The 18,616-nt window shown below is 42.4% G+C and overlaps 1 protein-coding gene across 1 annotated transcript in view; it reads right to left on the reverse strand.

Annotated features, from left to right (window-relative positions):
• Positions 1-18,616, reverse strand: part of STAB2 (stabilin 2) — a gene marked incomplete at its 5' end in the record, with an annotated part of 132,830 nt that overhangs the window by 78,264 nt on the left and 35,950 nt on the right. Inside the window, 10 exons of the mRNA XM_081059459.1 lie at positions 870-956; positions 1,820-1,906; positions 4,594-4,656; positions 7,182-7,334; positions 9,266-9,346; positions 9,634-9,687; positions 15,672-15,797; positions 15,950-16,006; positions 16,567-16,710; positions 18,049-18,198. Of these exons, the coding sequence (XP_080915585.1) occupies positions 870-956; positions 1,820-1,906; positions 4,594-4,656; positions 7,182-7,334; positions 9,266-9,346; positions 9,634-9,687; positions 15,672-15,797; positions 15,950-16,006; positions 16,567-16,710; positions 18,049-18,198 (1,002 nt within the window). The remainder of the gene's footprint in view (positions 1-869; positions 957-1,819; positions 1,907-4,593; positions 4,657-7,181; positions 7,335-9,265; positions 9,347-9,633; positions 9,688-15,671; positions 15,798-15,949; positions 16,007-16,566; positions 16,711-18,048; positions 18,199-18,616) is intronic.

Here is an 18,616-nt window from a genome sequence, read left to right on the forward strand (position 1 = left end):
CTGACTTCCAGAATGAAGGCTGGCCTTTCTCTCCAGATTCTCACTTGCTCGGATCTGTGGCTTTACACTGCAGTATCTTTCCCTTCAGTGGTAAATATTTTTGCTTTCCATCTCCCCAGCAGTTTCAAGGTTCGATTTGTAACGATTGACATGCATCGGAGGTGACTCCCCAACCACCTGGCTTCAGTCATTAATTAGTACCAACTTCGTCCTAGTCTCCTCACCTGAGTGGTGTCCCCACAAGTGGTTGCGTTTTCCCCTCCCCTTGAAAGAGGCTTAATTCAGATATGGATTTCTTAAATGTGCAGATCTATACTTTTCCCATGTGAACCACACTACTTTTTGTTTTTTTTTTTTACCTTTGCTTGTTTAGCTCTGACCTCCAAGCTAGATGAGTTAAGTTTTGGCCTTTATATTTCACTGGGTTTTGCAAATAGGTTACAAAAAGTAATCACTGGGCAATGCTATTATTTTGTTGTTGTTGTTGTTGTTGTTGTTAAGTATCATAAAATCTTACTCCTGGAAGGAATCTTGGAGATCAATGCAGCCAAGCTTGCTGTCGTCCATGGGAGGGGTCCGGCGACCCTTGCTGATAGCTCAAGGTCATGCGGTCAGCAGTAGAAAAGCAGAGACTAGAAGCAACATCACTGTACCTTTCCCTCCACCCCACCTCCCCCCGCCCCCAAAAGATTCCTTCTAATGCAGCTACCTGTTTTTTTACTAACTGATCTTTTATTTTTACTTCCTGGGGATAGTGGCTGGCATTGTATCATTTCTTGGTTCAGTGGGTTTAAAAATCATTTTTCAACTTAAGAAAGGTCAACCTCAACATTCATGAAAAAGTATGCATCAGGGACTGTCCTTGTCACCTGTCCATTTCCTGAGCATGGGTTCAAGAAGCCTCCCGGACATTGGTGGCAGTCGGGCCCGTAGAAGCCTTTGCAGCACGTTGGTACCTGGGAAACAAAATGCGTGTTGCCCTTTGAAACCCAGAGCAGAGTGCCATTTCCTTAAAGGAGATATATTTTCGTTTCTATTAATGTCATAAACAGCACTCGGCCCTCCACCCCTCCAACCACCACCCAGGAGCTGGACTTTTTCTTTGGCAGATGATGGCATGGCCAGCACTCAGCCATCTGTTCACCACATATCTACTGAGGGCTGACCACGGGGGCCAGTCTGGCTCTGGCACCTGCGAACAAGACAGATGAAGGCTTCTGCTCATGGGGTATATGTTCTATCTAATTAGGATGAGACAATAAATAAGAAAGAAGGAGGAGGCGGAGAGAAAGGAGAAGGAAGAGGAGGAGGGAATTTCAGAGAGTGGTCAGTGCTGAAAAAACCAAGTACCATAATATAGTTGGCAGGTGAGGACAGAGGTGGGGGAAACTGGGGAAATTGGGTGGAGGTGACAGTTAAGTGGAGACTTGAAAGATGACTGGGCCCCAAGAAAACCTGGAAGAACATTCTGAGGTTGGAAGTGGACAGTGATTGCCCACACTCTGAGGTGGGAATGAGGTCAGAGATAGGTCAGAGGCAGAGGGTGGGCTGTGTGGGCGGCATTGAGAGTATGGGCTCTATGTTAAGAGCGTAGGGCACCATGGGAGGGGTGGATGCAGGGAAGGGGGTGACCGGGCTGCCATAGAGAGAATCTGCCCTTCACTTCCCCTGCAGGAAGACATGGCCAAGGTCCCACAGGCAGCCTGTGACTGCACAGAACCTGGGGCCCAAGAGGGTAGCCTTGGCGCTGCCCAGTCTTGCTGGGCTCTGTGAGAGCCCTGCTGGCCTGGAGGAGGGCCCCGGCCACACCACTCCTCACCTTCACAGTGGCATTACAGTATCTGGCGCAGCCACTCTTCAGGCTCCCTGTTTTGCCAGTGTAGACACATTTGTGTGTGAAGAGTGCCTGGAAGAAAGCCAGTGAGAACAAGCATTGCAGTGTGCGTTTCGTGGTCCTCTGCGCATCTCTCAGCTTCCACATATGCTAGACGTTCTACTTCCACTTTACCGTCCGTGCCAAGAAGCTGCTCTAGACCACGCCAGCACATGTGGGTCCTGGTCAGAGCATGGTCACCATCTTTAGGTACTCCGTTCCCTTGTTAGTAGAATACAGGCCAAGGTTTGCACAACGCAGGGCACATGCAGCTCTCTGCCTCCTCTCATGCTGTGGCAGACATCGCTAATCGATCAGGGAACACGCTCATGGTCATCTGCATATGGCTTAGACTCCCCTTCCAATTAGTTGCCACCCCTAAACTCCTTTTATATAGAAATTTTGGAGTCAGTAAAGAGTTCATCTCTATTTTTTAGAAAGATCCACGCCCCCTCCACTCCCTCAAAAAAATTAGTGATAGTCTGAGTTTTTCTATCGGGGTGGTGGGGAGTACAGATTTAAACACATCCTTTTATCCTCTAGCCCCAGTGTCCACTCATAATTATCTAGAACTACAATATATTGAGGAGCTTACTAGAGTCAGACACATTGCACAATGAGGTTATCAGTCTTCAACTCCATGTGGGTATTTTCATCTCTTTTTTTATAGATGAGGAAACTGATGCCCAGACAGGTTAAATCGTTTTTCTAGGGAACACTGCTAGTAAGTGGCAGGTCCAGAGAATGGGACCTGCCTTACCACCTATGAACTTTAGGATAACGCAGGCAAGTCGTGTAGTCTCTGTGGGCCTCAACTGCCTAATCTGTGAAATGGGACAATAATGCCGATCTTAAGTTTTGTCTTAAGCACTAGTCCCTGGCTCTGACTTTAGGGTAGATAAATATTGATGTTGACCTTACCCCTTCATCTTAGGCTCTTGCTCAAGAAGACAGCATTGAGAACTTCACAGACTATAAAAAACTAAAATCTTGAATATATTCATTGAGAGAATATTTAGTGCTCTTGTTGGATCTCAGAATAATTAGCCAAGTGTAGATCACGGGAGCATGTGAGGGGCAGTTTATGGGGCTCTTCTGGCTCAAAGCCATGTCTCCCATCTTTTTTTCCTGCCTTCCTCCTACTTCCTTGGGATCATGATTCTGCCACATATCAGCTGAGTGACCTTGTGTGAGGTGTTTTATGTTCCTTTGCCTCAGTCCCCTGACGCCACAGTGGTTAGGATGCTAATATACCTGTCTCATGTAGGATTGCTGTGTAAAGCTTTCAGAACAATGTCTGGCACACAGCAATCTCCGTGACACCCACCAACACGATTTCCTCCTTCCTCCTTCCTCTTCATATTCCCTGTTTGGCAGCGTGCTGAAGGACTCACGGCTTCATTTAGCAAAATAAATACCTGAACACCTGTGCCTATTTAATTTTAATGTTTTGCTTTATCAAATGCTTCACCATAGGATTGCATTAACGAGCTCATCGCCTTCCTCAGTGACTTATGTTAGTGTTGAATGAAACTTCTGGTTGGGAAGTTCTTTCTGAGGATGGACTTATAGGCAGGAATTTCTATCATCAACTTTACTTTTTCCACCAATACAATACATGGCATATGAATTGTAAATTGTCTGTTTCCCTTTTTAGATTAGAGCTTCTCAAGACAAAAAGAAAATAAAACAAACTGTACCTTATTCATCTTTTTGCCCCTAGAGCCAGCACTATAAATCCTCAATAAAGGTGTGTGGAATTCAATCAAACTTGAAAAGGTTTTGATGGTTCTAGTGGCATTTTCTTGATATTTATGTCTAGAATAAGGATGGGGAAGAGCAAATACAAATAACAGGTGGGAGAATATGCCATTCCAAAGGATGCCACTTGGGCATAAGGATTATTTTGAGTTAAAGGTACCTGAAAAACAGCAGCTAGAAAAGGGACACTCTGATTTCTCCTTTTCTTTCTGAAAACAGGAGGTAAAACTGCTATGTGAAAGATTTCCTCCCTTTACCAGGAGAAAAGAAATACCTTGTCACCATAGACAGGGAATTGAAGCCAAGAAGAACCTTACAAACAGACCTTGTTAAAATAACTGATCTACCTTTAGCTTCCCCAAACATTTCAGTTACTTTTCCAAAACTGCCCCTCTGTTCAACCTACTATATAAGCATTTGGGTTTTGCCACTTCTCTAGTCTTCATTCTCCTATGGACGCTCCCATGTAGGTGTCAAAATCTGTGTGCTTTTCTTCTGTTAGTTTGTTTTATGTCAACTTAATTTTGAGGCCCCCGTGGAGACCCTAGAGTGTGGAGGGAAAGTTTTGCCTTCCCAACACAAACGTTGGATTTTATTTAAAAGGGAAAATGGAGAAGGAATTAACCTTTACTGAAGGGCTACCTGATTTAGGCACTGCGCTTGGGTTTTTCATCTATGCCAATCCTGTTGTTGTGCTCATTATTATTATTATTATTACTTATAGATGAAGGAAATTAGAGTAAAAAGGTTAAGCAACTTACTTAGGGTTAATAAGCAAGGACTCAAATGCGGATCTGAAGGTTGTCTTTCTACCATCCCCTAGGTGGTAGGCTAAGAGCTAATCATATATTAACCCCAGTTGGAGTTAATAGTTTTTAAGAAGAAGGTAGAAAAGATAAGAAACTACACCAGTGGGGTTGCTTGGGTGATATATGGTTTCATGAAGCTGTCACACTCACTGTGGGCTCGGAGTTAGCAGGACATTTGCTCCAATACACCAGGGAACAGCTCACACAAGCGCCCTGGAAGAAAAGATGGTGGGTCAGTACAGGTACCCCTGTAGGAGGGAGCAGGAGACCATCCTGTCTGGCCTCATACTTCCTCCCTGTGAAGGGGGTTCCATTAGAGTAACACCCCCTGCCTCTCTTCCCATCCCCTACTGATTTCTCCCCAGAGAAAAGGAACAGAGACAATGCAGGAGGGAGTTGGGAGAAGTAACTGAGCATGCTCAGCCCCTTCCCCTCTGTCTTTTAGGATCAGGCTGTCCACAGCCCTCAGGTTTCTGATCAACTGTCTGCTGTGTAGAGAGGCACCTGCCTCTCAGGGGACACTCTGGTTGTCCACTTGTGCCAAGGATGAAGTAGTAGGATGAAGTCCTTGTTCTCCAATGAGCTTAGCAGTAATGAGGCTGAACATTGAATCTCTGCCTTTCAGGCTCGTGGGCGTCTTCCTCCATTGGTTGTGAATTCAGGAGGAAGGAAAGGAGTGTGTGCATCCAACTCTGTCCAGATCCATTCTCTGACCTTCTGCACGGAGCTCTGTGCTCCAGCAGGTAGACCCTGAGGACGATCTCTTGGGTTTCCTTGCCCGCTTCCAATTGATCTTGGCTGATGGCATGCACCAGCAAGATATTGGTGAGGAGGTGGGGAGCAAGGTCAAGGTATTTTTTCCCTGCTCTCCCTATGCTTAGGAACCATTCCTATAGCTCCTGACAGTCGTCCCTTCTTCCACTCTTCCTACTCTTACGGGTTCAAGTAACTCTGCTCCCTCATACCCCTGTGACTCTTTGGTCCTGGGGTGGTAATGGTTTCCTGCCATTGCTTCTCCCTAGATGCCTCAGCATAATTTGTTCATTTTCTTAGCCCTGCCCATTTCTCTGTGGTAGCTTCTTCAGTAAAGTCTCTCCATTTGAATCATTGGGGTAAATTCTGTTTCCTGCAGGGACCCCAGGCCCTAACAAGTACAGAGGACTATTTATTAAACCTCTAAAGCCCAGACACACATGCCCCCAAATCAAAACATACATACCCAAAGGCAGCTATGGTTTCAGCCTGGTGAAAACGGAGACTTATAGAAGGTGCCAGCAGCTTCTATTCTTTGCTAGCCCTAAATACTTTCCAGAGAATGCGTTTGTGCTTTTAACAGACTTAATCAAAACCACTCTAAACCATGTGGAGCAGATAGATTTGACTAGACCCAGAAAAAATAGTAGAAGATTCCTTACTAAGGCAGCTGGGAAGTTCTTCTCCCTATCTAATCAAAATTTTTTTGGTCACGGCACAAACCCACGTCTTGATTCCGTTCTTCACATAGATGGAGAAAAAGCTTTTGAACAGCTTGGAACTGGCAACCCACAACAAGGCAAGCACTTAGGGCTGCACTTGTCCCTTCAAAGACTTCTTCCTTGTACTTGAAAGGTGGCTGCTTAGGGTTGGGGTGCTCTGAAGACATCTAATTGTTGACTCCTGTTGATTGTTTTCTGCAGAGGCCCTATTTTCCTAATATATTTATTTTTGGGCCAGGAAATGGGACTATTTTCTTGTGTCCTGTTCTGATCTTTATGCTGGTCTAGGCCCGGTGATACACCTGCCAATATTTATTTCAAGGACTGAACCAGACAAAAATCACTGCCAGAGACTGGCTGGGAAAGGGACAACATTTCTGCCTCTCTTAAAAAGTGGTGCCGTGCTCAGAGTCGAATCCAATCCCCCAGATTGTCTGTGACTGGCATGGAGGACTAATTCCATCATAACAGCTTAAAACATATCAGAGTCATTAGGTCAGAGAGGAAATCTGGACTCAGCCACAAGCCTGTGCCAGGTGCTCAGCCAGCTATTTCCAGCCTTCATGACAAGAAGAGGGATCAGTAAAATAAAATCAGTAAAAAGAGGCCATTGTTACTTGTTTAATGCCCATGTTCCAAAGATATTGTGAGAACAATCACTGAAACATTATTGAAGTGTCATAAGAAAGCAATAACCAGACCTATTATTACTGTGACGTTAGAGTTGTGGTTTCTATGGAACTAAAAGATCACAGGTACAGCAATGTTGAAATCTGGGGTGCTCTGATTAAAACCAACTGAGCCAAAAAGTTGCTATGGAAACAGGAAAGGCCATTAGAGGGTACACACGCTCATAGGCAATCAGAAAGTTTGGTATTTGAAAAGAAGCACAGAAAGACGGTTGATTGGCAAGGCCAGAGCATGCCCCTGAGAAGAAAGTCTGTTTTAAATCCTTCGTCAAGTCCCTTGAAATGTAGTGGGTGGAATAGTGTGCCCCTAAATTTATGTTCTCCCAACTCTCAGAATGTGATCTTATTTGGAAAGATCACATTTGAGTCTTCACAGATGTAATTATTTAAGCTGAGGTCATACTGGATTAGATGCATTAGATCTAATGACTTGTGTCCTTACAAGAAGAGAAGGGGACACACAGTGACACGTGGTAAAACTCTGCTTGTTAGCTTCTGCAGAATTATGATAGCAGGACGGTTGTCTGCTCTGGGACTGTTCAGGGGCCCTTATCTACTTTCCTAGTTTCCTTACCAGATTCAGCTCTCTCTTTGTTTCATCACATCGGTGGGGCAGAATTGGGACGATGGAGGGAGGAATGAGAACTCCAGTCAGGGTGTAAATTCGGCCATTTTGGGCAGTGACCTCAATTTCTTCCATTGCCACATCATTTGCCAGAATCTGTCCCTGAAAAGAAGCAATGACATTTTCATTCTCTACAGCAGGAACACTAGTGGTCCCCTGGCAGAGCTGAACGATGGCGACCTCACTAAAGAGCCTTCAAGTTCACTTTTCAGAGCATGGAAGATTGCTCTCGGAAGGGCTTTGCAGACAGGGAAAGACGAATCTGTTAAATGAATTCTTGAGTGACACCAGGCAAGGATGTCCTCGCAGAAATGATCCCTGCAGGTGCCAGACTCAGGAAGAAGTGTAACTATTCCCCTCCACAATACATTTGCTATGAGACCTTGGGCAAATTATTTTACCTCTCTGTGGTGCAATAAGAATTCATTCATTCAGATCCATGTATTGACCTTGCATTAGGCTCTGCTTTAGGCGATGAGGATAAATCAGTGAACAGATGCAGACAAGTTCCTGCTTATGTTGTAGGGGAGGGAGCAAAAATGAGTGAGGAATTCTGTTCTCCACATTCCCCCCAAATCTGCTCCACCTGCAGCTTGTATGGCAACCTCCATCTGTGGTTGCTCAAGGGAAAAGCTCAGGAGCCATCCTTGACTTCCTCTCTCTTCACCCTCCATCCCACCCACCTTCAAAATATCTTCAGAATTCAACCACTTTTTACCATGTACCTGGTCTATGTCACTATCATTCTTCTCTGGGGTATTGCAATGGCTTCCTAGCTAGTCTCCCAAAATATATGTCTGATGGTGTCATTTTGCTGCTCGAAATCCTCTAATAGCTTCTCATCTTGTTCCAAGTAAGAGCCTATGTCCTTACCCTGAGTTTTTAGGCCATGTGTGACCTGACCACGCCTCTCCCACCCCTTCTTACTGCGTCGAACTTCCCTATGACCTCTCTCCCTTCTACTTTCTTTGTTCTAGCCACTGTGACTTTGCTGTTCCTCAACCAGCTCAGGCACGCTCCTTGCTTTGCGTCTCTGCACTTACTGTGCCCTCACTCTGGAATGCTCTTTCTCCAGCTAGTCACACTGCTTGTTCCTTCATTTCCTTCAGGTACTTTGCTCAGATGTTTTCCTCTCCATGAGGATTTCTTGGGTACTTTATCTAAAGTGTCAACCCCATCCCCACTTTCTATCCCCCTTCCTTGCTTTGCTGTTTTTCATCTCAGCACCTACTACTCTCTAACACAGGATATATTTTACTTACTTAATTTGTTTATTGGCTATCCTCCTATTTACTAGATGAAAGTTCTACGCAACCAAAAACTTTTGTCTGTTTGCTCATTGGTCCAACTTCAGGACCTGAAATGGTGTCTGGCACGTAGTAGGCACTTAATAGATATTTGTTGTATGGTCATCATCATCACCGTCAACAATGAATCAACAGGAGCTATAATCTCCGCACTGTCAGAATTTTGCTGATATTACAACCCCAGGGAGTTAGCTGAATAATGATTCCCTCTGTGAGTTTCTTAAATCAATCCTGTTCCCTCCCACCCGCTGGCCTTTGCATATGTTCTCCCTTCTGCTCGGAACTCTCTCATCTCTGCCCAAGTTCACTCTACTCATCCTTTGAATCTTGGCCAAAACATCACCTCCTCACTGAGGACCTCTGGACCCTCGGACTTGCTCAGATTCCTCCTCTAACATGCTCTCACAACCCTCTTAACTTCCTCTTGGTGGCACTTATTACAATTGTATTTAAATAATTAACTGGCTGCTAATTCATTGTTTAAAGTCTTTTTTTTCTTGTTGGGCTGGACGCCTATCTTTTTCACGGCTTCATCCTTGGCCTCTAGTTCAGACTCTTGCCCAGGTAGTTAGACGCTCAGCAGATATTTGCCGAAAGAAACAACCAATGAGTGAACTATCTGTAAAGCTTGTGAGCTCATGTAGAGAAAGGATAACCTAAAGAATAAACAGAAGAAGAGCAAAAATGCATGTGAGTAACAATACCGGTGGTAGAATTTTCACCTACATTGTTGGTTGTGTTGAACTGTATGAACTGGTTGGCCATGCTCCTAATGTGAGGGGTCGAAATGAGGGTGGCCACGTCAAGCTGCAATGAGAACAATAGACAGAGATGTTTAGAGCAATATCCAGAGACCTGCTTTCATAAAGTCCTCACTGGAAAAAAACAGTCTGCCAGATTATGACATAAATAATGAGCTTCGATGTCATGAGTTTTTATGGCTTTGAAGATTTCTTCATGTGCTAAGGGTATGCCTGAAACTACAGAAAAAGAACAACTGTCACATATTTTCTAGCACCATAATATTGGAATTTAAGACAAGGTCAGATATCTTGAGAGCAAGGGAAAAATAGGGCAGGAAAAGTGGGGCCAACCTGGATAGATGGGACAATGTGGTGTCTGACGAGTTCCAGAAGCTTCCGAGATCCCTGCAAAATAATTAAAATATTTTGCTGGTCAATGATGAAAACACAACACAAGATTCCCTTTTGTGGGAATCTCCTCAAATGACTTTGGACACTTAGTCAGGAAAAATAAGTAACCCATAATCTCTTTATTGGGAAATCCAGGGTGAGAAAAATTCCATTCCCCAAATAGCTAACATTCACCAGATTTCCACTCTGGCAGGGGCTGTTCTGAAAACATGTGCACGTTTTATTTAATCCTCCCAACAGCCCTGTGAGTTAGGGACTAGTATTGACTCATTATATGTGCAATAACATGGAGTTTTCAAGACATACCCAAGGTCACAAAGCTAATTTAGGATATAAACCTAAGACTTAGCCCAAGCACTCCATCCCTCTGCTCCATTAGCTCTCTACATACCTAAGGTCATAGCTCTGATTTTCTAAGACAGTCTTAGTTTATGGTTCTGTTTCACTCTTGCCATAGATAAACATCTGCTTGTCAGACCACATACTAATTATTTAGGAATATATAATCCTTGTTAGGATTATCTGGTCAGGACACTTTCCCTTCTGAACCACTACGATGTACTCATATGTGCTCATCTCTCCTTTAAAGCCCTTTCCAAGATTTTTCATGCTTCAGGAAACGGAAGCAGATGTGGAGGAAAATGAGGGTCTTGGGGCTGTACACAGGATGAGTCGTCCCTGTAAGATTGCCCTGGAGTGAGGCACACAGTTGGAGAGCACAGGGACCAGTCTCTTTGCGGGAAGAAGGCAGTGGCAGTGCTGGTGGCCTGCTGCAGTCTGCTGCAATCTCTGAGCTGAGTCAGAGCTGGCAGTTGCAAACTTCACAGCCCTTGAATTCTGCTTAAGTGGCACAGCCTGTCACTCTGGCTTGGAAAGGTGAAGTATCACAAATCAAGATAATAGTAACGCCCAACAAGGTGACGATTCGAGGGACATGTTCTAACAGTGAGAAGTCCCAGGCTGAAAGAAAATCTTGTTGAACATGAGTTCCGTTCACCCAAACTTGTCTCTGCATTTGGTCTTGGTCCCCATGTCAGGGGAGTAACCTGTAAGTAGAGTGACCACATATTCTGGTTTGTCTGGTACAACTCTGGCTGATGCCTATTGCCCTGGCAATTCTATTCACTCTCAAAAGTGTCCTGGTGCAAATGATAAATTGTATGGCCACCACATCTATAAGTTAATTGCATTGCGTGCAGAGCATGGTTACCCAAAAGAATGTTGAAGTCGACTACCACTTATCTAGCCATGGAAGTGATGCTTTCTGCAGTACTGATTCTGTTACTATGTGACCTTGAGCATGACTTAGCCTTTCGGTCCTGACTTCCCCTTACAGCTACTTTGTGGTACCCAGAAGTGGGACCTGCAGGTAGAAGCAATGCTATTATCAGCTTGAACGCTCATTGGTAGAAGGGGTGAGAAAAAGTGGGGACCACTGGGAAATGTCAGACCAAACTGGACTGCAAACTCCTGGAAGGCAGGGACCAGGGCTTTCTGCTTTATTGATCACTGTGTCCCCACCAGCATAGTATGGGGTACATGGCAGGCCCTGCATAAATGTTTGTGCCAATAAACCCACATATATACAGGCAGATGCTTTTTGACAAAGGAGCCAAAAACATACAATGGAGGAAAGAAAGCCTCTTCAATGAATGGTGCTGGGAATATTGGAAAGCCACGTGCAAAAAAAAAAGAAAATAAAAAAGAAACTAGACTGCTCTTTGTCACTATACACAAAAATTAACTCAAAATAGATAAAAATCTAATTATCAGAACTGAAACAATAAAATACATAGAAGAAAACATAAATACCAAATTTATGGACCTTGATCTTAGAGAGGATTTTATGAATTTTACCTCAAAGGCAAAGGAAGTAAAAGCAAAAATAAATGAATTAGGACTATATCAAACTAAAAAGCTTTTGCTCAGTAAAAGAAACCATCAACAAAACAAAACTTCAACCAACCGAAAGGGAGAAGATATTTGCAAAAAACACCTCCTATAAGGGGCTAATATCCAAAACATATAAATAATTCATACAACTCAACAACAACACCAACAAACAATCCAATTAAAAAATGGGCAGAGAACCTGAAGAGACACTTCTCTAAAGAAGATAGAAATGGCCAACACATGCATGAAAAGATGCCCACTTCACTATTAGGGAAATGCAAATGAAAACCACAATGAGATACCACCTCATACCTGTTAGAATGGCAATTATCAACAAGACAAAAAATAACAAGTGTTGGAGAGGATGTGGAGAAAAAGGAACCCTCATACACCGTTGGTGGCAATGCAAATTGGTAGTCATTATGGAAAATAGTATGGAGTGTCCTCAAAATTTAAGAGTAGAATTACCATGTGACCCAGCAATCCCTCTTCTTGGCATCTACCCCCAAATTTTGAAAACATTTATTCATAAAGACATATGTACCCTATGTTCATTGCAGCATTATTCATAGTGGCCAAGATATGGAAACCACCAAAGTATCCTTTGATAGATGACTGGGTAAAGAAGATCAAATTAGAATTGTGGCATATACATACAATGGAGTACTACTTGGCCATAAGAATGATGAAATACTGTCATTTGCAAAAACATGGATCTTCAGAATATCATGCTAAATGAAATAAGTAAGATGGAAAAAGTCAAGAACCTTATGATTTCACTCATGTTTGGGATAAAAAACTGACAGCAACAAACAAACAAAAACTCATAAACACAGACAACAGTTTGGTGGCTACTAGAGGGTAAAGGGGTGAGAGGTGGTAGAAGACAGTAAAGGGGGTCAAATATATGGTGATGGAAGGAGAACTGACTTTGGGTGGTGAACACACAATGCAATATATAGATGATGTATTACAGAAATGTACACTTGAAACCAATATAATTTATGACTAATGTCACCCCCATAAATTTCATAAAATTAAAAAAAAAATAAAAGGAGGAGGGAAGGGGTCCCAGGAAGAGCACTGAGCTGGACCTCAGGATCCTCAGTTCTAATTCCGCTTCTGCTTCTGTGTGACCTTGAGCAAGTCACTTAGCTCCTCTATGCTCAACTTCACCTGCAAAATAAAGGGACTGGTATGGACTCCTTCCAGACTTCTGATTCTATAGGGAAGACTATCAATTGGGTAACCCATTTCTAAAGCCTCAATTTCGAAATTGAGTGTTGGATCCTTTTTACAAGAAACGGGAGAATGAAAGGGACAAAGGCATGGATCAGCATCACACCAGCCGCTATGTGTGCGTGCCTGCTGCCTTATCTGGCTAGGGGTCCTCGTTCAGTTAGAATTCAGTCCAGTGCAGTTCAAATGGACAGGATATGCTTCCAGGTGGTACTGTGGAAGAGGCTTTTGGTGTAGTGTATTCGTTTCCTTATGAGGACATTCACTTCCTCCCAGCTGTTTTAGGTAATAACAACAGCAACAAGGAACCCCACCAATCTTTTGGTGCCAGAGGCAGAAAGAGTTTTCTATCACATTGTGAATATGTAAATTCACCTCCCTTTGTCCCATTTTTACTTTCAAGGTACTTATGAATTGGCAAGAGCCAGTCTCTTGCTCCCTTTGCTTTTATTTCTGTCCAGGTCAGTGAGGAGTTCTAAACTGAGGCTTATAATCAGTGGTTTGTGAGGGGATGGGATGGTTTTAGGACTGAAATTTTGCTTCAGAGAGACATAGAAAGATACACTGGCACGGAAACGTGGCATTCCCAAAGCTAAATTAGAAACCATTCCTCTAATGAAATCAGTTTATTTTCCATTTCATTGGTATAGTTGATGGGAACTTTACTGTCTCCAGCTGAGGTTCTTCCCTGCAGATAAAGCTGAAAGATGCTAGTGAGATGGATGGAAAGGGAAGGAGCTTCATTGATTGAGAAATTTTAACCCACACAGGCTCTGGACTTGGAAAGGAGGCAGAAATGATTGTTCTATTCCTCACGTAGAAATTGAAGTGGAAAGATAGTTTTTGACTCAGGACAGAGACTTGAAGTTTTATATTCTTTGCAGGAAGAAAAACATTGCCTTTGAGAGAAAGGAGATTGAGAGTCAGGAGCAGGGGTGTGCTGGTAAATCACTTCTATGGGATGAAAAAAAGCCATGATTTATAGCGTTGGCCAATTCATATGGTCTAAATCACCACAGGCTGATTTCAAGCTACCAATGTGATCTCACTGAACGAGATACACGCAATTTGCTCTCAAGAGCCTGAGTGGGCCAGCTCCAGCCACCACTGGAAGGAGTTAGAGGGAGGAGAAAGAGAAAAGCGTTCTGAGCAAAGGTGCTTGACAAAAAACCAGGGAGGTTGAATTTTTTCTATTCTAGTTAAAAAGGATTTGTTTTAATTCTAAGTGTAATTCTAAGTGTACCTAATTAGGTATCTCAGAACTCCTTTATTATTTTTTTTAAAAAATCTGTATCAAATTAGAAGCTCACGCACTCAGAGAAGACGTAATCTCAGGATTTTAATAATTTCCCAGGGGAGCAACATTACTTGTTTAACTTTACTATTGGGTATAAGTGTGAGTTTTAAAGAGAGGCCGAACAGTTTTCCTGCAATAGCTAAGGTTTAGGAAATTTGAGCATGAATCATATTTTAAAAATAGCATCCTATTTTTTTCTTCCTATTTTTTAAAAAAATTAAAGTTATCGGATGACAATTGTTAGTACAGTTACATAGATTTCAGGTGTACAATTCTGTATTACATCATCTCTCTATATATGAACATCTTATTTTTAAGACATTGATAAATATATAGCATTTTAAATGGAAACCTGTAGCAAATCCTTTAATATGTTGAACATCTTTTTGCAGTGTAAGGGATTACCTTCCGATTTATCTCCTCGATGCATAATGTTTTAATCCAAAGTTTTCTGAAAGCAAGATATCTTTGTAGATACCTGAGAGTATTGTAGGAAGGGATATATCCATATGAACCTCTAAACCAAACAGGCAGTAAGTTCCAGGGTTCCAAAAACAGTGTAGCCTGGGTTAGCTGAGTTACAAAGTTGTTGCTTACCAAAAATGTCCATATCTGGGTCTCATCCTAGTGTCATTAAATCAGAAAGCTTAGGGTAAGGTCCAAGAATATGCCTCCTTAACAAGCTCATAGGTGATTCCTAAGCATATTATAATTTGGGAATCATTACCCTAAAAGGCCTGGATTCCCCCGCTCCGCAACCATTCTGTATAATCAGCACTGATTTAAATGAGGTCATGGGTAGGTTTGCCCCGTTGCCAAGATGGCAGCATGATTTCAGGACACTGGAAGAAAGCCTGTGGCCCTTCTACCATTTGATGTTCTAATGAACAAAATTCCATGATTAGCCATCCTCCTCTTTACTTTAAGACTGTTATTTCTGGAAGAGGAAACACTGTAAATGGTTTCAGTCATTTACACTTTAATCTGAAGGACTAAAACAAAGTATCCTTTCTAGAGGAGAATGTGAGAGAATTGAAGGCTCATGGTATATAAGCAGAGGGTCATTGTGGAGAGAGATGAGAGCAACAGAAAGGAAAAGCTGGAGTATGTAAACATAACATTTATTCCTTTTAAATTTCACCTATTCCTGGCCCGGGATGGCCTAGTTTAGACTTCATTTTCTAGATAGTTTTAGAATGGAAGAGAACTTAAAACATTAATTGTGCTACTGAGAAATATTAGAGAAGCCAGGACAAATCAAACCAACAATTTAGATCTGGGTTTGAAAATAGATTTTATTTCCTGTGCCCAGTCTGATTGGCTGGTCACAGATACTTGGAACTCTATTGGGCAGATTTAAGCCACTGGGGTATCAGGCTTAGTTCCAGAATACTCTGATTGATTAATGATGTCTGCCTTGGCAGTGGGAGGGTAGGTGGTGGTAAATGTGCTACTTATTTGCCATACCTACTTTAGAAAAAGCCTGTATAGACACAGACTGAAGCAGTGATGCTGACATGGTGTTGTCAGAGTATGTAGGTTATAATACCTCTGGAGAAAGAAGGTAATCGAGAATGCCATCCTTCATGTTATTCAGTGCGTCATCACTTGGAACAAAAATGGTGTATGGTCCACCAACTCCATCCTCCTCTAAGGCACGTCCCACATTGGTTTTCTGCATTTGAGAAATGAAATTTTATATTTGTAACCTATCTCAGACAAATATTTGAGTGATTCCTCACAAAAATATTCATAATCGACACCCTTGCTAATTTTACAAAGGACTGAGCATTAAACAGTTCTCAGAAACTCATGCAAAGGACATACCTCTAACAAAGACCTGAACTTGCTGTATCTTGGTCGTAGCATGGTCATTATCGTTTGCTAAAAAGAAACATTTTGTTTAAAAATCAGTAAAAAAATAAGGTGGTTTAGGAAATAGATACCCTAACATTAAAAAAAAAAACTGATGACAGAGTTTAGGTGTAAATGTGGATAGATATAAAGAGACCTGGTCAACATTATACAAATATTTCTTATTGTTGTCAAAACAGTCATTGAGAACTGCACATCGTGAAGTGGCCTTTAGCTACCATCAAATAGGTCAGAGGGAACAAATTTTACTGAAGTGAGACTGCCCTCTTCCATAAAGCATGAGGGACAAATTTTCACTGGTCATTGGACTGAATTGTCAGATGTGGCTATAAAAGACGTCACAAAATCAAGATCTTTCCTACACCTACCGCATGCCTTTCTCTCTGAAGAGGTATCCAGAATTCTGTTGAAAACAGACAAATGACCCTATCTCCCCCATGGTTGGGATCCTAGTACAAATAAAGCACAAGTACATATTGCTGGCATGCATTTTCTTTTTGGATGTGACTCTCCAGGGAACAAAGGAAGATGGATTGGGGCTGCCACCACTTTCTCCTGAAGTATCTCACCTCAGTGTTGCTCTCAAATGTGGGCGCCATCTTGGCCATGGCTCGGTCGAGGATGTGCAGGAGCCCATTGGAAGCAATTACGTTCCCCTGTATAATTTTGACCTTCTTTTTGCCTCCATTGAGTTTAAGCTTTAGTTGATTGTCCTAAAACACCAAGGAAAAAATAAAACAAAATTAATGTGGTGTTCTCACAGGAGTGAGTACTGGACTAGAAGTCAGAAATCTTGAATCCTTGGGTTCTTCCATTTATTGGCTGTGTGATCTTGGATAAATCACTTCACTTAAAATGGGGATGACGGTATCTGTTTGGCTGACTTCACAGGGTTTTCATTAAGATCATTTGAGACAGAGTGTGTAACATTACTGATGACTATTACATGCTAAATGTGAATAAGGCATTATAAATGTCTCACAATAGACTACAAGCTCCAAAAGGGCAAAACAATTCAATCTACTATAAATTCATCATCTGTTTTAGTGTCTTGTACAAAGAAGGCACACAGTAAAAAATATTTGTTGAATGAATAACTGAAGTGAATTCCTTCTTCTTCCCATGTGGCTCCTATAAGTTACAGACTTAGTAACTATTTGTTAAATGAATGGATGAATGAATGCATGCATATCCTTGTGAGAAAGAAAGCCATCCATCCATGCATCCATGCATCCAGGCATCCATCCATCCATCCATCCATCCATCCATCCATCCATCCATCCATCCATCCATCCATCCTCACACACACAATACAATACACTGGTTAAGAATTCAGGTTTTGGAGTCAGGCAGGCTTGCATTTGAATCTTGGCTCTGACAAAACTCCTTCACAGGGTTGTTGTGAATCTTATATAACATAACTAAAGATTTACCCTAGTACCTTGCATAGAGTAAGTGCTCAGTAAAACATCTATCAACTATTGACATTTGGTGAAGTGCAACCATATAGGCCATAACCCACACACACACATTCTGTCACTCAATCACATGTACACCAGCTCAGTAGAGTCACAGAAAGAGCTATTTGTGAAAGGGGAAGAGGATAGTTCTATTTTTTAAAAAACAAAACAGAATTAATGGCCTTAGGAGAGATGGAATGTTATGCTGGAGAGGATGGATAAACTCCAATAGTCTAAAACAAACACCATCCATTTCCTTTTGTGAGAAGAACGCTGATCTGGCTTTGTGCTGATACTTCCAGGAAACAGGCTGCTCAAAGTTTCTCTTTGCTGCTGGCAGTTGCATGATGGTTGCCTTGCAAACTAATTCAGAAATCAAACATTTTATAAAACCCCCCTCTCCATAACAGTGCACTCTCTTCTCCTACCTGACCCTTTCTTGTATTGCTTTCTGCTTCTTCCAGTGTAGGGAGGTGCTTTGACAGACAAGGAATCAGAAAAGTTCTTTGTAACCTTTCCCAACCTGCAAACCCAAAGAGAGTGCCATCTGTGGGCACTGGCTCTGAGAGCGAACATCAGAGATACCCTTACCTTATCACCACTGAAGATTTTCCCCGACCTTCCAGTCAAGGTATAGAATGTGTCTGTGTTATTCATATGCTCTGTGGTCATCTGCCCAGCAATTATATGGAGTTTCACGAAGTACTGAGCGGCCTCACTATCCATCAAAAGCTCTTTTACCTAAGAAAGGAGAGCAGTTTCTTCAGTCTCTATTGTTTGAAGGAGAACATGACGTTTGTATTTCATGCATTCACTTGTTCAGGATCAAAGATATCAAAGTCAGTGCCAAAACCCTCCCTCTGGTTTGGGCTCTTTCACATACAGATGACTTTCCCTGAGTGCAGCTGTCCTGGGCCAGGCCTTAAAGGGATTAGAAATCTGGAGAGTGGGAGGTGAAGCAGAGTATACTCTCAAACCGTGGCAGGTGCTCTGGTGTGGAATCTGACATAGTGGGGAGAGCCCAGCACTGGGGCCAAGAGGAGCCAGGAGGGTGGCAGGCACAAGGAATGACCTAGATAGAGCCCAGGAAGCAGATGGAAATGAAATATGAAGTTAGAGTGGATCCATGGAGCTTTTGAACAGTAAAATGATTTTTGAA

Source organism: Rhinolophus hipposideros (assembly GCF_964194185.1).
Source record: "Rhinolophus hipposideros genome assembly, chromosome: 9".
Classification (NCBI taxonomy): domain Eukaryota; kingdom Metazoa; phylum Chordata; class Mammalia; order Chiroptera; family Rhinolophidae; genus Rhinolophus; species Rhinolophus hipposideros.